General features: G+C 47.9%; 1 protein-coding gene across 1 annotated transcript in view; it reads right to left on the reverse strand.

The window, feature by feature from the left end:
- The window catches only part of MAML1 (mastermind like transcriptional coactivator 1), a 185,427-nt gene that overhangs the window by 97,196 nt on the left and 60,969 nt on the right, over positions 1–27,262 (reverse strand). Inside the window, exon 3 of the mRNA XM_086931342.1 lies at positions 20,975–21,256. Coding sequence (XP_086787468.1) covers positions 20,975–21,256 — 282 coding nt within the window. The remainder of the gene's footprint in view (positions 1–20,974; positions 21,257–27,262) is intronic.

Genomic DNA, 27,262 nt, shown 5'->3' on the forward strand with positions numbered 1-27,262 from the left:
AGGGTCCACAGGAGCAGGCCTATACTTTTTTCAATCCTAGGGTTGATAACCCTTGCCTTTGTGGGCTCTTTGAAAATGTCTGCAGCATGTTTGAGGACTCCTTTTAGCATAGGCAATGTCTTTGCCGATCTTTCAGAGGTGGAGAAAGTATCAAATAAGAAATCTTCTTCCACAGGTTCTGCGTGCATTTCCACGTCATGGTTGAGGGCTGCCCTTTCTATCAAAGCGTTAAACACCGCCGTGTCTTCAGTAGGCGAGGTTTTGACATTGTAAGACTGAATGTCCGGTGCAGCTTGTGGATCACCAGGGTCTACAGCATCAGTCCATTGCTGAGGCTCCTCCTGATCAGTGTCAGTCTGATAAGTGAACGCCGTCTGACCGTATTCATCACCCACGTCCTCCTCGCTTTGCGCTGGAGAATATGCCATTTGTTGTGAATAGCTCTCAACATGTTCAAAGAGAACTGGTGAGGTGGTAGAGTCTTTTTTCCGTTTAAGAGGGATTTTATAGGCCTCCAAGGGATGTTCAGGTGCGATCTTCCGTTTAAGAATGGTGAGCCTGCCAGATTCCGAGTCGATGAAGAGTTTCGACTGGTTGTCATACGAGGGTTCTTGGAACACAACCCCCTCAGGAGTGGACTTCGAAGGCGCGGACACTGTTTTGGACGGGTCGGTGCCTTTGTGGTGCTCTAGATGCTTGGCTCGAGCCGGCGGCGGCAGACCGTATTTAATTGGAGGGTGACCTGTGGACGGGCCGACCTTCTTAAAGCTTGCCGTAGTGTTCGATCCGAGCTGCTTCGGCGACCCACTAGCATGCTTGATTCCTTGCGTGGACTCGAGCTCACGGTGCGTAGCATCTACGGCCTTGGGAGTCTATGCAATATGCTGCTTCGGGTCGGTTTTGGTCTTCGACTCGAGAGCTTTGCCCAGTAGCGGTTTGAACGCTGAAATCTTTGGCTCGACAGCCTTTTTGGTCTGGAGACCTTTGGTCGTCGCCATGCTTGGGCATCGACGTAGACGCCGACTGCGTCGAGGTGACGTGCTTGACTGTAGAGCCTGGCTTCGGCGCCCCGGTCTTCGAGGCGGCGCCCCCTTTCGACCCCGAAGGGTTGCCGACAGTCTTCGACTTGACTGGCGTCGATGTGTCGGATGGCGCCGATCCGATGACCACCTTTAGTAGTTTCGGTTTCGGGATTGGCTCTGTAGGTTTCGGTTTTGAAAGATCGACCGATGGCTCGTTTGAAGTATTTTTATCCAGGCCTGGACGCGGGGCTATAGAATGTGGAGTAAGATCTTGGCTAAGGCCTTCCGGCGATGCCTCGACCTGAGCCGCAGGGAGCGTATTGTCAGTATTAGGCCCCGCTACTGCGGTTGGGCCTGCCTCATCACTGGAGTCGTCATTGACGGCCCTGATGGCCTCTGCGTCGTGCCCTACCTCGACGACGTCTTCTTCATGGACGTAGTCCTCATCCTCTTCGTCCACATCGAAGTTGGAGTCATGCTCCGACGCTGGGTCCGACTGCTCGTCAGGATCTTCTTCGTCGGCGCCTTCTTCATCACCGGCCCCGAAGATGTTGACCGGCTCGGGCGCCGACTTCTGCGCTGACTGTCTTGCTGCTCGTCGAACTCGAAGAGTCTTCTTGGACCGGAACTTCGAGCAGGCCATACAGCTGGCCTCGTCGTGGTCCGGGGATAAACATTTATTGCACACTGGGTGCACATCAATGTGAGGGTATTTAGAATTGCAGACGGGGCATCGTTTGTACCGGCTCCGTTCCATCGTCGTCGTAGTTTGGGCCTTTGGTGTCGAAAGTCAAAATCTGCCTTCGACGTCCGGTTCGAAGAACTGGAGAAAAACAGGCACCGAACCAGACACTACCGACGCCCCGAAGGCCTTTTGGCCTTAGTAAAGAGTTATAACAAAGTTTCCGAACTGGAGTCGAGAAAGTACATCCGAACCCAATGGCGGAAAAAAACAATCTGGGGATGGAGAGGATGCCCATGCGCACTGTAGTCCAGGGGAGGAGCCACCTATCTCGTGATACTTCGAAAACTCTTCCAGGACAACAATGTGCAATCATCGGGACCCAACACTAGGCGGCGATCTATGCACAGATATGAATTCAGCAGCCCACATGCCTCGAACATGCTACTTACCCAGTAGGCATCTGTTCTTGGCATATAGAGCTGTAGAGTCATATGCTTTAGCATAGATCTTATCTTATCTTATGCTGTATTTATAAAGCGCACTGACACCGGAGGTTTCCTGGCGCTGTGATTAAGATTCAAGGTGAGGACCATAGCTTAAATGAGGTTCGAGAAGAGCCAAGTTTTTAGGCTCTTTCGGAAGCTTAGGGTGCCAGAGGTTTTAATTTGAAGGGGGAGGGAGTTCCACAATTTGGGTGCTAGATAGCTGAATCTGCGGCCGCCCAGTTTCTTTAGTTTAACCACAAGAGTGGTGAGGAGGTGGAGATGGGCAGAACGTGGTTACGAGCCGGGCAGTGAGAGTTGATGAGAGATTTCAGGAAAGCCGGACCCTTGGTCTGCCGGACCTTATAAACCAGGCAGCCTATTTTAAAAGCAGCTCTTTGATCGATTGGCAGCCAGTGCAGCTTGGCCAAGAGGGGTCTAGCGTATTGCCATTTGGGGGCTTTACAGATAAGCCTAGCTGCCTGGTTCTGCACCAACTGAAGACGATGAAGGAGGGACTTAGGTAGTCCCCAGTAAAGAGAATTAGAAAAGTCCAGGCGGGAGAAAACAAGACAAATGACGATTTGCACCAAGGATTCGTAGGAGAGTAGATGGGAGATTTTACGAATTTTTCGTAACTGGAACACGCTGGCCGAAATGATGGTACCGACATGGGTTTTAAGAGAAAGGTCGGTGTCGATGGTAACCCCCAGGCTTTTTACCGAGTTCGAGGGACTAGGGGGAGTGCCTAGCTCGTTTGGCCAGAAATGGGGGCCCCAGTATGAAGGGCTAGTGCCGGGCAAGATGAGTTCCGTCTTCTCAGGGTTTAATTTAAGCTGGTTGGAAATCATCCATTGTTGGATGTGAAGCATCACTGCCTGAAAGTCGGATGCAGCGTCAGGGGTGTCTAAAGGAAAAATAATCTGCATGTCATCAGCATAATTGAGGACAGTGCAGTTCCAGTTACTCAATGAATGGATCAGTGGACGAAGATATAAATTAAACAATAATGGGGAGAGGGAGGATCCCTGAGGGACTCCGCAGGTAGTGGGGACCTGGGTTGCAGTAAAGGGGCCTAGGTGGACTGTTTGTACTCTGCCCGAGAGGAAGGACTTGATCCATTCCCGGGCTGGTCCCTGGATGCCCGCCTGTCCGACACGGTGGGGAAGGAGGTCATGATCCACCGTGTCGAACGCGGTCGATAAATCCAGGAGGACCAGTGCCTGGGGGGACCCTCTGTCGGCATTCTCCCGAAGGGTGTCGAGAACTTTTAAGATGACTGCTTCAGTAGAATGTGCTGGTCTTAAGCCAGCTTGATTAGGTTCCAAGAACCCAGAGCTCTCGAATGCCGAAAGGCAGGTGGTCACGTAGGCCTCCAAAAGTTTAGATGTGTAACGCAAAAGAGAAATGGGCCTGTAGTTAGCAGGGTTGGCGGGGTCAGCTCCTGTTTTTTTCAGAAGGGGAACCAGAATGGCTTTCTTGAACGCACTGGGGACCATGCCAGTGCTGAGGAAGGTGTTCAGAAGGGGGAGAATGCGGTCAGGCAGGGCAGCAAAAATCGCCCTGAGGATTGGGGGGGGACAGCAGACCCTGGGAGATCCCGATTTGACACGAGTGGTGAGCTCTGAAAGAGTGCTGATGGTGATAGGTGGGAACTGGGTGAAAGAGCAGGGATTGAGAGGGGGGGGGGGGGGGAGTCAGAGGGGCTGACAGGAGTGGAGAAGGGGATAGCATTCTTAATATTTACAATTTTCTGAATTAAGTAGGAGTTGAGCGCATTACAGGTTTCTTGGGTGGGGGCCTGAGTTGGAAGTACTCTATGATCGGATGAGAAATCGTTCAGAATTTTGAAAATTTCTTTAGATTTATTACTGGCTGTGTCAATTCTTTCCGTAATATGTGAGGCCTTTGCTTTAGTGATAGCGTTTTTATATTCATTGCGGGCCCTCACAAACTCAGCGCGGTCCTCCTTGGAGTAGCCCCGTCTCCAGTTGCGTTCTAAATGGCGTAGTTTGGATTTTTGTGCTTTAAGTTCCTCAGGAGAACCAGCGATGGGAGTTGCCATGTCTGGTATGAGCAAATTTAGTGAGATGGGCGAATCTATCACTGGCTGATAACAGCCAGGTGGTTATTCCGACCTGCATAGAGTCGATGCCTGATTCGGGGTGGATGGTGGGGCGGGTGTTGGCCAATAAGTCAAGGAACCCCTGGGAGTCATAGGAATTCCATTTACGACACAGTCCACCAGCCATCTGGAGTTGGGTCCCGATGTTTGCACTTTATTTTGTGTGAAGGAGTCTTGTAGGTGACCTCTCCTTTCAGTGATAGTGCGCATGGGCATCAACTCCATCCTTGGATTGTTTTCCCATAAAGAGTGATAATGGAGTTAGTAAAGTAGTAAAGATAGATGTCCATGTAAATTGTATCAAAGTAAGATATCACTGCAACAGGTAAAGGTACCCAGGGAGGTGGGTGGGTGCATATGACTCTACAGCTCGATATGCCAAGAACAGATGCATAATGGGTAAGTAGCATTTTCCATTCCAGGCATATGAGCTGTAGATCATATGCTTTAGCATAGACTATAAAGCAGTTCTTTCTGAAGCAGTGGCTAACCTGTAGCTGTAGCAGTTGTTTGAAATAGTGTTCGTAAAACTGCCTGACCCACAAAGCTTGTTGATTTGCTAACACATCAACAGAATTATATTTTGTGAATGTGTGTGGTGTAGACCATGTTGTAGATTTGCAGATGTCTTTATGGGTATGTTTCCTAAGAATGCCATATAAGCCTCTAGTTTGCATGTAGAGTGCGCCCTAGGGGGAAATTGTTAATGTTGTGCGTTTAGCTTTAATGTAGCATATTTGAATATACTTAACTATCCACCTTGCAATGCCTGATTTTTTCGAATGGATTGTCTTTATATGGTGGAGCAAAAGCAGCAAAAAGTTATTTGGTTTTCCTGAAAGATTTTGTTCTATGTAGTATAGTAATGCCCTCTTGACATCTAGTGTGTGAAGGGCACATTCTGCCACTGAATCTGGTTGAGGGAGAGAGAAGAGAACTTTTGGTATAAATTTTGGGTTAGTCCTACGAACCACTTGTTTTGGTGTATTTGTAATATGGTTAGTGCCTGAAGCTCACCGACTTTTCTTAAAGAAGTGATGGCTATGAGGAAGGCTACCTTCCAGGTGAGAAATTGCATTTCAAATTTGTGCAATGGCTCAAAGGGTGGACCCATGAGTCTTGTAAGGACTATGTTGAGATTCCACACTGGAGAAGGTGGAAGTCTGGGGGAAATGAGTCTTAAGGTCTTCCATAAAAGCTTTAATAGTGGGCACTCGAAAAAGAGACAAGTGCTGTCTATTTTGCAGATATGCAGCTATTGCAGCAAGGTGTAAGCCACAGCTTTCCAAACTTTTGATGTTGGTGACACACCTTTTTGTGAAAAAAATTTCAGGGACACAGTAATGCATGCGCAGCGAGCAAGCCCAAACACCTTAGGGGGTTGCGAGAAATTTTTGAAAAGGTAGTGGGCAAATGGTGCATTTCCATGCAATTTTGAGAAAGCAGGAAGATTAATAAAGCAATTGGTAATCTGGTCGAACAAAGCCATTTACTGTCAAAACTGAGAGTAAGCAAGGTTAGGTTTGTGCATGAAACAAGAATATAATCATGCACACATTGACACATGACCCAGTGATTTACGGCACAACCCCACCCACACACAACCCCACACACACAAAACCCTACACACCCCCACGCACACACACAACCCCATCCATGATGTCACTTGCATACTGCCACACACACAACCCCAACACCCCCCCCCCCCACCACACACAACCCCCCCCCCCTCCCCACACACACACACACACTCCCACATTCAGGGGGAAAAAAATCAATATAACTGAGAGACACTTAACAGCAGTCCTGGGAACAAGGCATGTTGTGATGTCACAAGCTGTGATGTTTCTTCATGCGATTAATAATCTCCACCAAACACAACAGTCGCATAGTTCGAGCAAGTTATCACCAATTTTTGGCTCATCTCAAATGCCCAGATTACCGCAATTGTTGCTGGTAACGTCAGAGCAAGTACACTGCCTTAAATAATTCCACTATGTTAGCTGTGATAGAGTAATGAGCTGAAGAAGTATATGGAAGATCTACTATCTGCGAGGTAAGGTGCTGATGTTAACAGGCAATCACTGTGTCTGAAGCACTACCTACTTTCTTGTAAACCAATAACATTTGTTTGTAAAAACAAACTGACTCGACGGACATATTAGCATTTTATTTTCCTTCACTAAGTTGTATACCCGGTACTACATTTCAGCCTGTGTCACCCTACTCTACTTGTTTTCTACGAAAATAAGATCTGGTCTGTTCTTCCTCACATGGTTCAGAGTATTATTTAGCATATTTTAATAACCTTGCAGAAATCTAAAATGTGTTTGTGATGCGCTCTTTACACTAACATTTTCATGGCAAATCTGTATTCCTATCAAATTAACGTTCCTTTTATTCCATTCAAAATTAATCGTGCGGGGTGGGAGGGGCCTACCACCTCATCTACTCCTATGTTTCCTGCTTTAACTGGCATTTTAATTTACCAAAATATTTCTTGACCGGAGCCACCAAAATCCTTATCACACTGGCTGGATATACAGGATTAAAGCAAATGAAGCAATATCCCTCCTTCTGCAAAGCACTGTTTTCACCTACAGCCATGGGCCTAACCTCCCACTTTGTGATCCACCCAATCGAATGTCCGAAAAAGCGAGAATAAAGGAACCCAAAGGACAGTTGCGCTGCTCTTCACTGTGACCTCTGTGTCTGGCATATACACCTGCGTGCAGCAGAAGGATTTATGATTCTTCAGCTCCCCACTCAGACGTAATCTGGTCCTTCGAGCGGAGCCACAAATGCAAGATGAATGGCACGTCGCCAAACTCCGGGGGACAAAATAGTGGGAGATATATTTTAGCCTTTATTCTGGGAGAGGACATGTTCTAGTTGAGAGCAACAGATGTTTGTCTCCGCGAGCGAATAACACCTCATTATCAAGCCCTCTGCACCATGTCGTGTGGGGTCAAACTCTTGGACTTCTGAGCTGCGCTTTTGCCCTGTGTGGTGTATATGGACATGCACTCTGCTGCATTCAGAAATCTCAGGACTGGATTGCGAAAGGATGGAGGGCGGAACGGTTCTGACTCATACATAAGTGCCATTGATAGACTGCTGCGTTTACCACAGAATTTCACAGGCCATGGAGATGGGGTAGATGAGGAGAGACAGCAAAAGGAGGTATCAGTGTCCCAGCAAGGCCGCGCGCTCAGGGCCGTGAGCAGCGCCGTAGCACCCCCGAAGGGGGGGGGGGGCGAAGGGGGGCCGGGTGTTCAATACTCACTGGAGCTCCTGTCCACGAGGCTCCACTCTGCAGCTGCTCCGCCTTCCGCCTTCACGTCGTGTGCACTTTGCGATCACTGAGTGAGGGGGATAGAGTCGCATTCCCTTAATATCGGCCGGCCGGCAGACATCATAGCGTCGCATCGCGCGACACACCTACGTGTGGGTCGCAACACATTACAGTGTCGCGCCACACAGTTTGGAAAGCTGTGGTGTAAGCGTATGGATGTGTACGCTAAATTAGAACGTTGTAAGTGTAATAGATAGCAATGATGTCTTGAATTGAAGCATCTAGTGGATCGATGGGATTGATGTTACAGTAAACGACAAACCTCTTCCACTTTGCTGCGTAGCATGCTCTTGTGGTAGGGCGTCTAGCCTCTATGATAACATTCATATAGTCTGATTAAGATTAAGGTAGCCAAACTCTAGGATTTCAGGTGCCAGATTGCAAGGTTGAGCTGATTGGAATCTGGATGTCTTATCGCTCCATGGTTCTGAGTAAGAAACCTGGGGGAAAGGTGTAGTTTTTGGTGAGGACCTACGATAGAAACATAATTGTGAACCAGAGTTGTCGGGCCCATGTGGGAGCAACTAGGATAAGCATCAGGGACTGTTTTTTAAAAAATTTATTTTTATTTGCATTTCCAACACAAAACATAATAAGCATGTCACATTGAATCGCCCACCAGCTTCTACCCTACCACCACCCGCCACCCACCTCCCCCAGCATAGCACAAAACATAACAATGCATTGATATAGGAGTACCCATCATCCGTGTAGGAAATTAACAGCATCCAAGTCCTCCCTCTATGCAATAGGGCTGCCTGAATAACCTTCTCTACCCCCTCAGAGCCCCCCCATCCAGGCCATAATAACGTCGCCATTCCCCCCACACTCTGGAAAAAGTCTACAGGCAGCCTCTCGCTTTGTAAGTAACTCTTTCAGCCGCCATATATATGTCCATCCCCCTCCTCCAGTCGTCAAGTTTTGGGGAGGGGGGTGGGGGGGATCCCCATTTCTGGGCCATATCCCTCTTGGCCACCACTAGTGCTAGTGTCAGGAAGATGAGATGGGGTTGAGTCAGATCTACATTGTTCGTTATCCCCAGTAGATCTAGTTTGGGCTCCAGGGGTAGGGACACTTCATGTATTTCCCAGAGTTCTCTCATTATCCTGGCACAGTAGCTTTGGAGGACCCCACACTCCCAAAGGGTGTGATAAAAGTTGCCCTCGGCATGGCCACATCGCAAGCAGCTAGGGTCCGTGGCTCACCCCATCCGGTGTAGGCGGAGTCGATCATAGTAGACTCTGTGGAGGATCTTGAATTGGATGAGTCAGCGTCGAGATTTTATTGCCACTTCCCTAGGGTGCATCAGGGCAGTTTCCCAGTCAAGCGTGTCATCTCCTCTAGGTCCGATTCCCACACCCTCTTCAGTTTCACCAGGCCGTCCGGGATGTTGTTAAGCAGTGTTTTGTAAGTCAAGGGAACGAGCTTGGCTTGAACCTGGTCCTGTAGTAGGTGGCCCTCCAGTGGAGCATATTCCATCAGGGGGTCCGAGAGCGCCTCTTCCGCCTGCCAGGCATGGCGTACTTGTGCATTTTTAAAAACAGAGGTGCAGGCCATACTCTGCCCTCAAATCCTGGAAGGACTTCAAGGCTCCCTGGCGCTGGAGGTCACCCAACACGGAAATGCCAATATCGTCCTACTGCCGGAAGCCTTTCAGCTTATGTAATTCCGGTAACCATGCGCATTTCCAAATTGGGGTTTGTCTCGATGGTTTATGCCACCAGCCTATTCGACTTTTCGCCCTGTCCCAGAGCTCTACGGTCACCCTTGTTGCCGATAGTAGTGCTGCCTTCTCCTTCACTCCATAGATATAGTGCCGGCAGTTGTGACAGTCCAATTTCCTCCTTTCCAATCTATACGTGGGGTAATCCGCCGGGGCATGTAACCAGTCACTGATTGGTGCAATATGTTCCGCCCAGTAGTATGCTTCTACGTTTGGGAGTGAAATCCCTCCATTAAACTGGTTCCTCAGTAGAGTCTCCAGCGCTATCCTAGGCTGTTTCCCCAACCAAAGCAACTCTCTAAGGCCCTCATTTATTTCTAGAAAAACCTGACGCAGAAGGGGAAAATACTTGTTTTGTAGAGCATAAAGGAACCTCCGTAGAGTGATCATTTTATACATCGCCGCCCGCCCTAGCACTGTGAGTGGGAGGGAGGGTCTTCCACCTGCCTGCATCCTCTGAAGTTCAGTAGAACCCGTTGGATGTTCTTCGTATATGAGACAGAACTACTACTTATGTAAATTCCTAAATAGACAAACCCTTCAGTCGTCACCCGTAATGCCTCAGGTATAGCCGGCCCCAGGTCTCCCCCCCCCCCGGGGTTGTACAAGACCGATTTATGCCAATTTATAGTATAGACTAAGCATGACCCATAATGGTCCAGCAGAAAAATAGGCGCGGTATTGAGACCTCCGGAGATGTAACATTCAGCAGGAGGTCATCCGCGTACAACGAGATCTTCTCTTCATACCCCTCACCTTGGTGGATTTTAAAACCAGATATCTGACCATCCTGCCGTATTGCACATGCCACCACCTCTATTGTGAGGGCAAATAGAAGCGGTGACAGGGGACATCAGTGACTGGTCCCTCTTTGTATAGGGAAATCCTCATCCGCGTACAACGAGATCTTCTCTTCATACCCCTCACCTTGGTGGATTTTAAAACCAGATATCTGACCATCCTGCCGTATTGCACATGCCACCACCTCTATGGTGAGGGCAAATAGAAGCGGTGACAGGGGACATCAGTGACTGGTCCCTCTTTGTATAGGGAAATCCTCCGAAAGGGTACCATTAACTTTAGCCCTCGCTCGTGGGTCCGCGTAAAGAAGCGCAATCCACTTCCTAAACTTTGGACCAAAGCCAAACTTCATCAGCACACTCTCTAGGAAAGGCCAGTGCACCGCGTCAAACGCTTTTTCAGCGTCTAAAGAGAGAAACACAAGGGGCTTGTCACGTACACACACCTCTATCAACCAGTTGTGTGCCCTCCTCAGGTTGTGACTAGTTGCCCTGTCTGGCAAAAAACCCGTATGATCTAGATGAATCAGGCCTGTTATCACATTTCGAAGTCGGAGGGCCAGGCTCGCCGCTAAGAGTTTCACCTCCACATTCAATAACGATATAGGGCGGTATGATGAGCACATTTCCGGCGGTTTGCCCTGCTTATAGATAGGTACTATCGTGGCCATGCGGAGATCTGGCGGGAGCATCCCTTCCTCCAACGCCCCGTTGAATAGGGCCAATATATGCATGGTGAGGAGGTCTGCCATTCTTTTAAAGAATTCCGCTGGGAACCCGTTGGTGCCAGGAGATTTCCCCGGGCGCAGCTTAGCGATCGCTTCCCGCACCTCCGCTATAGTAATCTCTGCCTCCAGATTCTCTTGTTCTTCCACTTCTAGACTGGGGGTCTTAACCTCCTCTAAATACTGAATAATCTCAGCCGACGTGCCTAGATCTCTAGCTCCATAAAATTCTTCATAATAATCTGCCAATGTCTGCGCTAACTGAGCGTCTGTTCTACTAGGCCTGCCATCTGCACCCACCACCTGATCCACCCACCTCGCCTCCTGTTCTCTGAGACTCAGCCATGCCAACAATTCTCCCGATTTATCCTCCACGTCGTATAATCTATGCAAAGTCGCCAGTGCCTGCATCCTGGCCTCGTTGTTCATCATGTCCTTATACTGCTGCTGGGCATCCAGCACCCGCCGGAGGGTGGGTGCTCCCCTGCCCATAACGTGTTGCTGCTCCAGTTCAAGAATATGCGTTTCAAGGTCCCTAACGTCCCCCTGTTGCCTTCTCCTGTCCTCTGCTATCATATTTTGCATTTTATCACGAAGGACCGCCTTCATGGCCTCCCAGATCGTCACTCCCGACTCCACAGAGCCCAAATTGTCCGCCAAATAGGCTTTCACGTCCGCCCAGAATCCTCATAAGAGGTCCCTATTCTGTAGATCCCAGGCAGCCAGCCTCTACCTCCCGGCCCTCGCCCCCTGTCTCAGTCCCAACGTCACAAACAGCGGCGAGTGGTCGGAGATGCCACGTGCCAGGAATTCTGCTCGGCTTCTCGCATCCAGCACATGGCGGGGTAGGAAGACAATCTAGTCGGGAGTACACCTTGTGCACCCCTGAGAAATAAGAGTACACCCTAGCCTCTGGATGAAGCCATCTTCAGGTGTCCGTCAGCCCAACCATATCTGTAACTCGTGCTGAGGCGAGTGCACCGAAAGGGCCTGACGTTCCCCGGATCTGTCCAGTGAGGGGGTGCATCACGTCATTAAAATCTCCACCCACCACGTGCTGCGAGTCCGGCATGCTCAGAATGATATCAGTCACCTGTGCAAGGGTCCTAGCCTATAGCCTAGGGGGGCATATACTGACACCACCGCCATCTTCTGGCGTCTCCATGTACCCGTCACTTCGACATATGTACCTTGTGGGTCCGACCAGGTGTCTGTAACTATGAAAGGAGGGGATTTCCTCACTAGAATTGCCACCCCTCTGGAGCCTGACGTGTACCCCGCATGGGCCAGCACCTTGTGTGCCCCTCTAGCCAAGAATATGCATTGTGTCCCCTGTAGGTGTGTTTCCTGCAAGTACTATAGTAGGGGCCCTCCGTTTCACTAAGGCCATGACCAATCCCCTCTTTATCTTTGTACCCCGTCCATTAACATTCCAGGTGAGTATTTTGACCGATCTATCATCTCTTTCCCCTGACCCGGAGTCACCCACCCTTTCAGAAGACATCAAACTGGGTCAGGACATGTCCCGGTAGTCCCCTGTGTAGGGTCTATAGGTGTGGTGAACCTTCCCCTCTGCGGCATGCTTAAAAACAAAAAACCAGAACCTCAAACCCCCCCCCAACCTACCACCCTCCGAACCCTCCCGCCCTTCGCCAACCCCCCCCCAACTAGCACACCCCAAGAATATCCCCCACCCCCTCCCCAGTCCAGACCCATCGCCATCCTAACGACAGAGATACAGCTGTTCAGGTGAAGGAGGTCTGTCGCCCACCCTCTAATAACCTTGCTACGAACTTGCCCGCTTCACCCCTTCACAGGAAGTTTGTACCAAAGCATAAACCGCCTACATAAGACTAAAGAAACAACAGAACAATATAAAGCAATCCAAGTACTGTTAATATAAACAGTAATAACAAGGGGAAAAAGAAAAGGGGAAAAAAGGGTGAGGCGAACAACAACTTGCGTGCTCTTGGCTACAGTGTCCACGACTGGCTAACCCCTTGTGTCCCTTCATCACGAGTTAGAGTTCTGTGATTCACCCCGCGAGGTCTCTGTGTCTTGCGTTTGTCCCTGCTCCATATCCTTTGTGGCGGTCAAAAGGGAATGCATCGATCGTCCTTCCAGGTCCTCCCCTTCCGAGGTGGTGTCACCAAGTTAGTCTTCCCCCTCTGAACGTGCCTCCTCTGCCTGTCAGGCAGCAAAAGCGCGAGCCCGTTAGCCGGACCGAGCCGAGGGAGGCTGCACTGTTCCGTCTCCCTCTCCGGGTTCCAGTGTCCCCATACAGGGCGGCCGCCAAGTCCCGGCTGCAACGCCGCCGTCTCACTCGCTGCAGCCTCTGTGATCCGTGAGAGTCTGCCCCAGGGTGGTCCCGCTCTGGCAGCCCCCAGTCCCCAGTCTGCTCAGAGGTAGGCGTTCCTCCAGCCACTGCAGCGTCAGGGAGGGTTTGCATTTCCCAACCACTAACGGAATGAGCGGGAGAGGTGGAGAAGCGTAGGCAAATATCGCTGACCAATTCATCCATAGTGCATTGCCTTTGGACAATGGGTGTGGATGCCTGGACGCTAAGTTTGGGCATTTTGCGTTTAGGTGGGTGGCGACCAGATCTATCTCTGGGAAGCCCCACATTTGGAAGAATAGGAGGAGAACTTGAGGGTGGAGTTCCCACTTGTGGATCTGCTGTCGTTGACGACTGAGCGCATCTGCAAGTTGGTTATCTACTCCTGGATGATGTTCTGCAAGGAGCTATTTCTTTTGAGGTATGGGCCATCTCCAGATGCCCTGTACTAGCTGTGAGAGCCGGAGCGAGTGCGTCCTCCCTTCCTTTGTATGTAGTACATCACTGTCATGTTGTCTGTGCGAACCAAGACAGCTTTGCCTACTAGATTTAGTTGAAAGGCTTTCAATGCTAGAAAAATTGCAAGCAGTTCAAGATGGTTTATGTGGAGTTGTTTTGTTGCAGAGTCCACATGCCCTGAATGATGTTTTACCAGATTAGCTCCCCAACCAGTAGGGATGCGTCTGCCGTTAGCACTATCTGTGGGATCGGTTTGAGAAATGGCCACCCCTTGGAAAGGTTTTGTATGTCCCACCACTGCAGAGAGCGAGGAGTAAGGCCATCTATCAACACCAGATCTGATAACTGACCTTGAGCCTGGTTCCACTGACGTGCTGAGCATTCCTCTAGGGGGCATTTGAAGTCTTGCATAAGGAACGATTAAAATGCAAGAAGCCATCATCCTGATCAATTGCATGAACACTCGGCCTGGTAATGAGTGTTGAGGTTGAAACTGATATATTAGAGCTTGCATGTTGCGAATACTAACTGGGTTGGGGTACGCTAGAGCTTTGCGAGTGTCTATTGTGACTCCTAGATACACTTGTGTGTTGGATGGCCGGAGGTGAGACTAGGTGAGGTTTACGGTGAACCCCAAACCGTGAAGCAGTTGGACTGTCTTTTGAGTGTGATGTGGGCAGCTTTGTTATGATCTGGCTTTTATCAGCCAGTCGTAAATGTAAGGGAAGACATTAATGTGCTGCCTTCTTAGTTGAGCTGAGAATACTGCCAGGCACTTAGTGAAAACACTGGGGGCTGTAGCTACTCTGAATGGGATAACTTTGAACTGGTAATGTTGTCCGTCTATCACAAACCTGAGTTATTTTCTGTGAGCAGGGTGAATGGGAATATGGAAATAGGCGTTCTTTAAGTCTAGAGTGGACAGAAAGTCGCATTGCAGAAGTAGTGGAAGCACCTATTGGTGTGACCATGTGAAAGTGTCCGACTATATGTACAGATTCAGCAGTCTGAGGTCTAATATGGGACTGAGAGAGACGTCCTTCTTGGGAATTAAGAAATACAGGGAGTACACCCCAGTCCCTTGATAAATTAATGAGACAGGTTCTATAGAATTTTTTTAACAGAGATAGAACCTCTTGCTTTAAGAGTCTGAGATGTTCCGGTGACATTGCATGTGCTCTTGGAAGAATATGTGGGGGGAATGCTTGTAAGCTCCAGGCAGTAACCATATTGAATAATTTGTAGCACCCACTTGTCTGACGTGATTGAATTCCAGACAGGTAGGAATGGGGGAGAATCCCCCGACAGGAGTGGAATGATCGGGGGTAGCAGAGGGAAGGGTGATTGGTTTTTGCCCTTGTAAGAGGAGGAGGCATTCTCAGTGGACACAGTTTTTGAGCCATCCCTGTAAAATGAGGGCAAAAAGAAACCCTACTGGCAGGCAAGCCCCCATGGACTTTGCGACCTCAGTGTCTTTTTTTCATCTTTTCCAGCAAGGTATCAACAGCTGGGCCGAAAAGATGCTCTTTGTCAAAGAGTTGGTTAAGTATGGAGGTTTGGACCTCCGGCTTAAATCCAGAAAGTCTGAGCCAAGCGTGTCTGCGTAATAGTGCAATGGTGTTAATTGCACAAGCTGCTTTGTCTGCTGCGTCTAGTGCACATGTAACGGAGGTATTGGTGAGTCATTAGCCCTAGATTTATATTTGTCAGGCAAATCTTTCATGAGTTTTTCTTGCTCATTGTAATGAGCCCTGTCATAACGAGCTAGCAGCTCCTGGGAGTTGGTGTTGCGCCAGTTGTTTGGTACCTGTGAAGCTACTTTTTTATCTGAGGCATCAATAAGCTTGGACTCCTTGTCAGAAGGAGGAGTCTCTCCTGTGGCTTGTGAGATAGCCCTCTTACGTGCGTTGGAGAATACAAGAGAGTTTAAGGGCAGTTGGCCTTTAATATAAATAGGATCGGTAGGAGCGGATTTGTATTTTTTATCCACTCTAGGTGTGATTATTCTTCCCCTTACAAGATCTTTAAAAACCTTGTCTATGTGTTTTAACAGGCCTTTTAGCATTGGCAAGGTATGAGTAGTTCTTTGTGAGGAATTAAAAGTCTCAAAGAGGAAATCCTCTTCCAAGGGCTATTTATGAAGCTCTATTCCATGATAATGAGCAGCCCTGTTAAGGAGCTCGATATAGCCAATGTTGTCTTCAGATCTGGAGGGATACAAATCAGGCTCATTATCTGTATTTGGATCTGTGTGGTAAGCCTCCCAAGGGTCAGTATATTGTAGTGGATCCTGATCTTCATCCCCTTCATGCTGTGGGACAGGTGCAATTGGTGTTGGTGGTGAATTTGATGGTGTTGTGGTGAATTTAATGGTGTAATCAAGTTAGGATTAGGAGGAGGAGGAGGATAAGGAGGTGGAATAGAAGGAGGAGAAGGGTTAGTACCCACATTCTTCTTAAGTGGGATAGGATAGTCCTCTGGTAGGTCGATTTTCAGTTTTTTTTGGAAGGGTTGCCTGAATATGTCCTGTTTTAGGGTTTATCACCAGATTTTTCTGTTTTGGGTCCAAAGTTGGCTCATTGGACGGAGGGTCACTGGGGAGAGTGTCTTTTCTCTTTACGTGGTGATTTCGGCGCTGAAGGTTTCGGCTCCGAGCCTTTGGGTAACGAAGGTTTCGGCTCCGAGCCTTTGGGTGGCGAAGGTTTCGGCTCCGAGCCTTTGGGTGGCGAAGGTTTCGGCTCCGAGCCTTTGGGTGGCGAAGGTTTCGGCTCCGAGCCTTTGGGTGGCGAAGGTTTCGGCTCCGAGCCTTTGGGTGGCGAAGGTTTCGGCTCCGAGCCTTTGGGTGGCGAAGGTTTCGGCTCCGAGCCTTTGGGTGGCGAAGGTTTCGGCTCCGAGCCTTTGGCCTTGGAGGGTTTCGGCTCCGAGCCTTTGGCCTTGGAGGGTTTCGGCTCCGAGCCTTTGGCCTTGGAGGGTTTCGGCTCCGAGCCTTTGGCCTTGGAGGGTTTCGGCTCCGAGCCTTTGGCCTTGGAGGGTTTCGGCTCCGAGCCTTTGGCCTTGGAGGGTTTCGGCTCCGAGCCTTTGGCCTTGGAGGGTTTCGGCTCCGAGCCTTTGGCCTTGGAGGGTTTCGGCTCCGAGCCTTTGGCCTTGGAGGGTTTCGGCTCCGAGCCTTTGGCCTTGGAGGGTTTCGGCTCCGAGCCTTTGGCCTTGGAGGGTTTCGGCTCCGAGCCTTTGGCCTTGGAGGGTTTCGGCTCCGAGCCTTTGGCCTTGGAGGGTTTCGGCTCCGAGCCTTTGGCCTTGGGAGGGTTTCGGCAACGAGCCTTTGGCCTTGGGAGGGTTTCGGCTCCGAGCCTTTGGCCTTGGGAGGGTTTCGGCTCCGAGCCTTTGGCCTTTGAGGGTTTCAGCTCAGAGTCTTTGGTCTTGGAAGGTTTCGGGTCCGAGCCTTTCAGTGTCTTGGTGCCAAAGGTGTCGGTTTGGGATCAGAGTGGGGCTGGCTCGAGTCCGAACCAGAAGACTTCTCTTTTTGTTTCAGAGCCGGGCCAGAGGGCGGGGCATCAGAAACTTTTTGTCAGTGCCGACCTGAACCCGAGGGCGAAGGAGGGACTATAGCCTTTGTCTCATGTGGAATGCGCACAGGGGGATCTGTACTCAGGGTATGCTGACCCGCAGGGATGTCTTCTTCTTCCATATCGGAGTCTGCCTCGGAGAACTGCTCCTCTTCCTCTGGCCGTTAGGCTGGGTGTTGGGTTTTGTAAACTTCCCCAAAGGTGTCCGGAACAGAGTTGCTCTGATGTTGCAACTTGTGGCGTCGAGACCGACAATCACGAAGTATCTTTTTCGGTCGGAATGATCGACACGCGTCACAGTCCTTCTCGTAGTGTTCCGGGGACAAGCGGAGGTTGCACACTTTGTGCAAGTCGGTGCGTGGGAATTTAGCACAACACTTGGTACATAGCTTGAATGGAGTCCGTTCCATCGCCTGCTAGCGCGGTCGGCACGGGTAGGCCCAACGGCCTGCCTCAAGTTTTCCGGTAGAAAGTTTTTCAAAGTGGGACGATGAACATTGAACGAGGAACCGTGATTGTTAATACCGTCGAAGGTAATGGATTGATTGTTGAAGGGGTCCGAAAACTGTACCAAACTGGAGTGCAGCAATACAAAACCGAACCAGATGGCGGTAAAAAACTATTAAGGATGGAGTCGATGCCCATGCAAACATCCGGACCCAACATCCTCTATCAGTCGATTTTCTGAAAGGTCAATTTGTGAAAGATGTTAAAATAAAAATAACTTTCACTTATGGGTCTCTTGAAAAAACATTGTGCAGCACATCTGGTTTAAACCTGGTTAGGTGGACTGAAGTGATCGAAGTTCTGTACCTCTAGTTACTGAATAATAGACTGAGCTTCTACGTACGAGGGTCATGACTGCTTCAACCTTTACATTTTCAGGTAGTACAATCTTCCAATGTTGCCTGTTTGGTGCATTTAAGAGCCTACCTTGATGGTGGGGACCAAAGTATTCAAGTCAAGATACAGTGCATGGAGCGTAAATAAGCTGATATGGTAGAATACCTTCTTCGGCGACCACCTGCCATACACCTGTAGCAGAGTCATGTGACCTCCACATCTGGTCCACTAGGTGTTGGCCACAAAAGCACCTGATAATCATGCAAGCTCACTGTAACGCCTCCCTATAATATAGACCATGATCCCAGAGCAAGGCACAAAGATTAAGGTGGGCATCTAAAGTGCACACCCTATCTGACAGTGACTAACACCCTCTCCAACACAACTTTGTGGGACTTGTGTTGGTGGTAGTGGGATTCCTAGTTAGGGGACAGGTCTTTAGACCCATCGTCTTGAAGCCTCTCTTGCAGGTAAAGTGCTGTCAGTCTAAAAATCAAATAATTTAGGACAATGGAAAAAAAATTATTTGAGCTCCAAACAGGTGAATCTACAGCCACACATGCCTACAAACATCAAGTTTAGCTAACTTATGTAAGGCAAGTGCCTAGATTTTGAGGGTGCTTTTGACGTTACAAGGACACTCAATATCAATGTAGCCCTCAAGAGCCTTTGCCTTTCTAAAACAGATCTTCAACATTCAATACGTAAATGGCGAACAGATAGTTGGATGTTGATTACCCCCAAGGCAAAGATTGGTTGAAAATGTGATGTCCTTTGTGACAGAAATGCTTCCGCGACCTCCTTCGAAAGGGGCCCTGATGTAAGATAGGCTGTACAATTCTTTGACTTCCCAGAGTGCAAAATGTCCGATTAAGGAACATGGTTCTGTTTTTGCAGTCTGTTTGCTTATCACAGAGTTTTGGTCCTCCAAAATGTGTTTTAAAAGAATTTACATTCTTCCACTATTTTAAAAGTTTGAAAATATACCTGCATGTGGGCACACTGGATTGTTTTTTCCACACAGAGAACTCTTTACAAACTATGATGAAAATGGCTGAGGGGCTGTCAAGAACAGTGTCAAAGACAACGCTTTTCAAATAAAATTCAACAGAACAACCTGCCCCTCAAAGATGTTCAGTGGACGAGGAATTAAAAAAGAAATATTAATCTACAGAATATATCATCCCTTTTAAAAACACTTTGGGATTCAGCTTTGGGATTCCGCTCATCAGTACATCTATTCAGAGTATTTGAATAAGACAGTCCCATTATGGGAAACAGGTTATTGACAGCATTTGGAGAGTCCAAAAAATAACAGTACTAAACGTTATCTAAAACATTATTTTACATAATAATCTGCAAAACAAACTGGCAAGCACTACCATTGTTTACCACCTGATGTTTCAGGCCACTTTATAAACCTATTGTCTGGTATTCCCCAAGCTTTGGAGACCTAGGGCCACCACCCTTCACGGTCCTGCTGGGATAAGGTACCGAGCATGTGCAGGTGGAGACCACTAGCTTTAGTACACACAGTAAACCTGCACATAGGAAAGCCATAGGTACATATGACAATAATATTTTCCTCCAAAATCAAAACCTAACAATCATTTGCTTTATGAAATGTCCATGCAAAAAACGTAAAGCCACCTTTCCAGCTAGCCAGAAGAAACAAAATCAGCAGGATCAGAAATTTGGGGTTTTGCTCCCTTTTTATGCATCACAATAGTTGGTTTTAAAAGAGGGGCATCATGTATATGTAGGTAAAGGCCAGGTAAATAGAATGTTAAAGATATTAAAACTCAGCAAATCAGTGCCCTCCATCTATGCTGAAAAATCCTATACAACAGACAGAAAAGAAAAAAAGATCAAATTTGAAAAATCAGAAATTCACTTTTTGGTAGTGTTGCAACATCAGAGGATAGAGATAGAGCTCACAATGAATTTCTTAGAAATGTTTTTTCATGATTTTGTTATGCTTCCCCAAGGTCACCAAATAGGGCCTCCTGGGAGTCAGCATTCTTGTGAGAGCTGAATAGTAGTGGTGTTGTGACCTTGATCGTTTTGCAGCTTTTTAATCAATTGACCATGCCACCATTTGTCCAGTGCCTGTGTGCAACATCAAAGACAATACCCTACTTTGAGGCCAGTTATTTGGCATATCAGTAGTCAGTGTCACTTCCACCCTATTATTCCAATCTCCCGACTGGAGAGGTCAGACAACTTTGAGGATGTGCTCTTCTCTAACCTTTCAATCAAACCTTTGTTAAGAGGATCTGATACGATTATTACACTTCTGAACTATGCGGCCAGGCCATGCTCTGGCTGCATAGTAAATTATTGGTTTTCGGCTTGTATATAAAATTTTGACCAATGGACTCCCTGCCAGCGACCTACGCTAATGCCAACAAGATAAAGTTGATTGTTTGGGTGAAACTCCCAAGTGTGATTAGTTTGTCACCCCCTAACGAATACCAGTCAAGAACCATTTTTAACAGGATGGTAAATCCTTCCACTTAGGAATCAATATCCACTTTCAATTTCCCCCACAAATCATCCAAGACTCAACTACAGACACAGATGATAGCCTCTTAATCCTCACCAATTAGAAGTTTAACCAATCTAAAACTTCTAACCCAACAAACAAAACTATGATGTCAAAGTAAATAAACAGCAGTCCATTTAAGTATGCCAAGTATAGCTTATATTCTGGGGCCTGCCAGTGCCTCTGTCAATGCAATCACTTAAGGAAGTAAAGACATCATCCTAACCTAGTCAGCCAAACAGAGAACAGGCAACCACCATATGACATACATTACTCTAGCCTGTGCTAGAAGCTGGTAGAATATTCCAGTACCTGCTCCGCAATAAGCTGCTGCTGCCTCTGGCCCATCAAGAACTGGTGTTTCTGCTGCTCCATCAGCAGCTGTTGCTGCTGCTGCTGCTGTTGTTGCTGCTGCTGCTTTTGCTGGTCTAGTAGCATTTGATGCTGCTTCATTACAACTGCTTGCTGCTGGTTATTGAGGTACACTGTGCTGTTATGGGTACCTGCCATCGACACCACAGGTGCCTGAGTACCAACACTGGGGCCCTGCACAGAAACTGCAACCCGGGAAACAGTTGTTGCTGGGGTTTGGTCCTGCAAAATTAAACAGATTAAAATGAAATACCAAAATACGGAGGCAATGTGTGCTTCAAACACTACGTACAAAAAGCTATACGACAGTAAAATGGAAGATAAAAAAAACACACTGCCCTAACGCAAGACAATTCCAATAAAAAAGTAAAAAAGTCATACATGTAACGTAGAACTGTGTTAACATTTTCAAGGGGGATAACTTAATTTAACAATTCTGGAAAATATTGGATTATGCACAAGGGACAGTGCTTCGGGTCAGACTACCAAAATAAGGAAGCTGACATTTGAGAAAGCAGCCAAAGATCAAACCTTGCCAGGGAGCAATAGAATGCTGTACATAATGTGGGTAAGAAAGTGGTTCGGGGTCATATTTAAAATTGGGAACTCGTGACCACTTATATAAGCAAGTGGAAGTGAAACTCTCTATAGGGCTGCAAAAGCAAAGTGATTCCATATCAATAAGGTCCTCCTTAAAGAAAATGAATTTCGGCACTTCTGATGTTCAGGAGTTAGTGGAATATGTCTAAAATTTGTAGATATATTTTGGTTTAAATCCTGTGAGCAAGGCTCGAGAATACTGGTCTTCAAATCTATTTTTAGCTTCTGAATTTCAAGGGGCATCATTGAGCCTTATCCTGCATGGACCTCGTGAGATGGTTTGTGTTTTGTTTGTGGCAGTTTCAGTGGCATGCCATTTATTATTGTTTTATAGCTATTACCCAAGATCTTCAAGATGGAAAGGAGATTACAAGGGCCACCAGTGCTGAACAATTAGACAGGGTAGTGATGTGGTCCTACAATTTCAGCCCATTAGTAGAATAGCAGCTTGCAAGGTACACATTAAGGAGCTGGTGATTTTAAAGTGAGTCAAGGTGCAAAGTTTTATTCTGCATCTAAAAAGAGCTAGTACTAGGCCTGTTCATGAAACTGGTCTATTGGTTTTGTGCCAACCATGCTTTTCATGCCTTTCAATATGATGGAACGAATAGTTTCTTACCTGTAGGTAAGAAACTGCAAAATGAATAGTTTCTTACCTGTCTGTAGTTTTGCAGCTTGAAGATCTTTCTGGATTCACTATGCTGTGCATTATTCGCGGTCTAGAGGCTGGGTCCTGAATCGTAGTGTTTTTTCAGGGTTTTTTCCCTATAGCCCAGGTGGGCGTCAACATACCACCTTTTGGTGTCCTTCATGTGATGTCGGCACGCTTCCTGCTGAAGCTCCCACCTTTGGGCACCATCTATGGATTCTTTTTTTCTGGTTTTTGTGTCATGTTTGTTCATCCTTTTCCAATCATTTCAAGTTCTTCCTCAATCTAGAGGAATTCCAGATTTGTCTCTTTAAGATGTCTGATTGTATATGGTCTTTGTATTTCCTCCTTCTCCTGCCTCATCTTTCTGGTGAAGGTGGGTGGGTTCGCTAGTGAATCCAGAAAGATCTTCAAACTGCAAAACTACACAGACAGGTAAGAAACTATTCATTTTGCAGCGTGAATCTTTCTGGATTCACTATGCTGTGCATAGACTTGGTAGCGGTTTGTTAAATTTGTGGTGGCTGGGTGGAAGATGAGCGTTGGTTGTTGAATATATGTTGAAGCACTTTCTGTCCTACTTGTGCTTCCTTGTTTATTTGTATATCCACACAGTAGTGCTTAGTAAAAGTGTGCACTGAAGCCCATGTTGCCGCCAGGCATATGTCTTGAATGGATGTTTTAGCCAGGAAGGCTATTGTTGCCTCCTTTTTCCTGGTAGAGTGGGCTTGTGCCCCTCCAAGTAGTTCTTGACCTGCCTGCTTGTGGCAGAATTGTATAGTTTGTGCGATACATCATGCGATGGTGCCCTTTGTTACTGGTCTTCCCAGGAAACTGCTTGCGAAGGACACAAAGAACTGCTTTGTTTGCCTGTGCTCTTTAGTTCTTTCCATGTAATGCATTACTGCCCTTCTAGTGTCCAGAGTGTGCAGTGCTCTCTCCGCGCTTGTGGATGGTTTTTGAAAGAAGCTTGGTATCTATATTGTTTGGTTCATGTGAAACCTCGACACCACCTTTGGCATAAAGTGTGGGTCCGTTCTCATTACCACCCAGTCATTGAGTATTTGAATGAAGGGTTCCTGGAGCGTCAGCGCTTGTAGCTCACTTACCCTGCGTAGCGAGGCGTTTACTACTAGGAAGTCTGTCTTCATTGTGAGCATTTGTAGTGAGGCCTTATGGATGGGTTCAAAAGGCACTTTCATAAGTTCTGATAGAACTAAATTAAGGTTCCATGCCGGTGGCTGCATCCTTTTTGGTGGGGCGATCCTTTTAGCCCCTTCCAGGAATCTCTTTACTACTTGGGATGTAAAGAAGCTCTTTCCCGCCTCTCCTCTTTTGTAGGCTACTATCGCTGCTAGGTGTACTCTCAGCGAGGTAGAGCTTAGGTTTGCATTTAGCAGGTGTGTTAAATATTTTAGCACAGTTGATTCCTTGGTCATTTTATTGTGTAGTTTTTCACTGATGCACCATAGTGTGAATCTTTTCCATTTTGCCACATAGCACCTCCGTGTGGTAGGTCTCTCTGCCTCCCGTAGCACCTGCAGTGTGCTCTCTGGGAGTTTTAGGTGTGCAAACTCTACGTCTTCAGGAGCCATGCAGCTAGGCAGAGGCTCTCTGGCTGTGGGTGGAGAACCTCCCTGTTTTGCATGGAGAGCAAGTCTTTTCTTTTTGCGAACTTGTAGGGTGGTCCCTATGCCATCTCCACTATTTGAGAGAACCAGGACTGCCTGGCCCACTGTGGTGCCACCAGAATCAGTGACATGTTGCTGGATCAGCACTTGCGGAGTACCCTGTGTTTCAGTGGTATCGGGGGAAAAGCATGGGCAAATGTTTTCGACCAGCTTATCCACTGGGCATTCCCCTGGGATTGTTTCCCTGGTTGCATGGATGTGAGGTATTGTCATTTTGCATTCTGGTTTGTTGCAAATATGTCTATTTTTGTTGTCCCCCACTTCTTGAATAGCTTTTGCGTTTCCTGTGCATTGAGCTCCCACTCGAGGGATGCAGATGTCTGTCTGCTGAGCCTGTCTGCCTCCAGGTTGTCCTTTCCTGGTAGGTGTATAGCCAGGAGGTCTATTTCGAGTGGGAGGGCCCACCTCCATATCTCCTACGCTAGGTTGGATAGTGCAACTGATTGTGTTCCTCCCTGTTGGTTGATGTAGAACATCGTTGTTGTGTTGACGGTTTGTATCATTACTCTTTGCTTCTACAGTTGTTTCTGCAAGGATTTTAGGGCAAGGAACCCGGTCTTTAGTTCCAGGTAGTTAATGTGCTTGATCGCATCTGTTGGAGTCCACAGACCGTGCACCGTAGAGCTGGTTCATGTGTGCTCCCATCCCCTCTGGGATGAGTCTGTGGTGATGGTCACTGTTGGGTTTGGTGGTGTTAAAGGCTTCCTCCTGGTTAAGTTCTCCTTGTTCCACCATGCTATTTCCTCTTGCACGGCGTGTATTACAGCCACTAGATCTTCCCAACTTCCTGTAGCTTGTGATCATTGTTGTTGGAGCCATTCCTGGAATGTTCTCATGTGGAGTCATATATTGGGGACTAGGTGTATGCAGGACGCCATCATCCCCATGATCTTGCTCGCAGTCCTCACGGTCAGAGCTCGCCCCTTCTAGTATTGACACATCTCCTTCAGCAGGGCAAGTGTTCTCTTGTCACTGGGGAACACCTTGCTCTGTATGGTGTTGATCTGTGAGCCTAGAAAGATCTTCGCTTGTTCCGGTTCCATTGAGGATTTCCCCCCGGATTGAGAATCCTAGTTCTGTCAGCGTCTCTGTGACCCGCTGTGCATGTATTTGGCATTGTTTGTAGGAACTTGCTTTTATTAGCCAGTCTTCAAGGTAGGGCTATACATGAATCCCTTCCCTCCGTAGGTGTGCTGCTACCCTCCAAGGCATTTGGTGAAGACCCTTGGTGCGGTTTTTAGTCTGAAGGCCAGGGCTGTGAACTGGTAGTGCTCTTTTTCGATGGCAAATCTCACTAGATGTTTGTGTTGTCTGTTCATGGGAATGTGTAGGTAGGCATCTTTGAGGTCTATGGTGGACATAGAGTCTCTGTTCCTTATCTGAGGGATGACTTCTTGTAGGGATGTCATTTTGAATTTTTGAGTCTTTATGTATTGGTTTAGGAACCGTAGATCCAGGATGGGTTTTAACGTTTCGTCCACCTTTGGTTTGAGGAAGTATTTGAGTACACTCCCTTGTTTCTTTCTTTGAATGGTACTTTTTCTATCGCCTCCTTGTGGAGGAGTTCTTGTGCTTCCTTTAGGAGCAGCGCAAGTTCTTTTGCTGAGCGTGCCTTTCTTTTTGGTTTCCTGTTTGGAGGCTCCTTTTCCAGTTCTATACAGTATCCGAACTGTATGATGTTCAGTATCCATTTGTCTGTTATTTTCTTCCACTCCTGGAAGAAGTGTTTTAGTCTGCCTCCTACTGGTGTTACATGTTCGTTGATCCCTGATTTTAGAGCGTGTAAAACTTTTTTGCTTATTTTGTTGTGCCCCTCTCTTAGAGGTGTTGTGTGGGTGGGCACGTTTGGTAGAGCGGAGTCACTTAAAGGTGGTTTGTTGGCCCCTTCTTGTTTGTCCTCGTCCATTCGCCCTCCCACAAAAGAACTGGCCCCATGGCTGGTATTGCCAGGTTTGCTGTTGCTGGCCCTGCTGCGCTTGGTTGTTGCCCTGGCAATTCTGATGGAATGTCTGATGTGACGTTCCCGTCTGGTTTCCCCCTCTTCCGTTTGGTCTCCCTGTCGGGGTGCCCCTTCTCATTCCTCTGAATTGCAACGCCTCCATGGACCTTGCAGTTTCATTTTCAGTCTTGAGTTGCGTCAGTTTCTCATCTACTGGCGCTCTGAACAGTGTTTCTCCATTGAAGGGTGTGTTCAGAATATTAGTCTGGACTTCCGGCTTGAAACCTGAGATCCTCAGCTAGGCATGCCTTCTTTCAGCAACCCAAATCATCATGAGCCTCCTGGATGTGTCTGCCACACCCAGGGCGGATTTTAGGAATGAGTTTGCCACGTTCTTGCCATCTTACACCAGGTGTGTTGCTCTCGGTTGGTATAGTACAGGGAGGTGTTGAGGAGTTGTCCGACCTCCTCCCAATGCTGGTACATATGCCTGTTGAGTAGGGCATTAGAGTTGGCAATGTGCCAGTGGATAGCTGCATTCTACTCCATTTTCCTTCCAGTAAGGTCTATCCTCTTACTTTACTTCTCTGGAGGTGGGCCGGAGTTTGTGGGAATGTTGGTCTTTTAGGAATGAGTTTGCCACGTTCTTGCCATCTTACACCAGGTGTGTTGCTCTCGGTTGGTATAGTACAGGGAGGTGTTGAGGAGTTGTCCGACCTCCTCCCAATGCTGGTACATATGCCTGTTGAGTAGGGCATTAGAGTTGGCAATGTGCCAGTGGATAGCTGCATTCTACTCCATTTTCCTTCCAGTAAGGTCTATCCTCTTACTTTACTTCTCTGGAGGTGGGCCGGAGTTTGTGGGAATGTTGGTCCTCTTTCTGGCTGCTGCTGCAATGATGGAGTCCGCCGCAACATATCCCAGGATGTATGGTGGATCCTTAGAGGAATGTTCATACTTCTCCTCTGTCCTAGGTGTGACAGACCTGCAGCTTGATGGTTCATTGAATGCTTCCCTTCCCTGGCCCAGGACACTTGGGAGCATGGGTAGGAATGGACTCCTAGTTTGAGTGGGGAGCAGGGTCTCCAAGACGAAGCAGGCTTTTGGTTTCTCTTCCTCCAGTTTCACCCCATATGCTGCTGCCGCAATCCTGATGACCATATTGTAGATGCCAATGTCAATATCATCTGGCGGCGAAGGCCTCAAAGGATACGTTTCTACGGCCTTTTCCGGGCTTTCAGCGTCAAGGTCCTGCCAATCCAGGTCCTGCGCCACCGAGGATGCCGAGCCTACACTTATTTGCTGGTCTTCCTCGCCTTCTCCCTCGTAATAGTTTAGGCCCTCTTCCT

Source organism: Lissotriton vulgaris, chromosome 7, assembly GCF_964263255.1.
Source record: "Lissotriton vulgaris chromosome 7, aLisVul1.2, whole genome shotgun sequence".
NCBI classification, from domain to species: Eukaryota; Metazoa; Chordata; class Amphibia; order Caudata; family Salamandridae; genus Lissotriton; species Lissotriton vulgaris.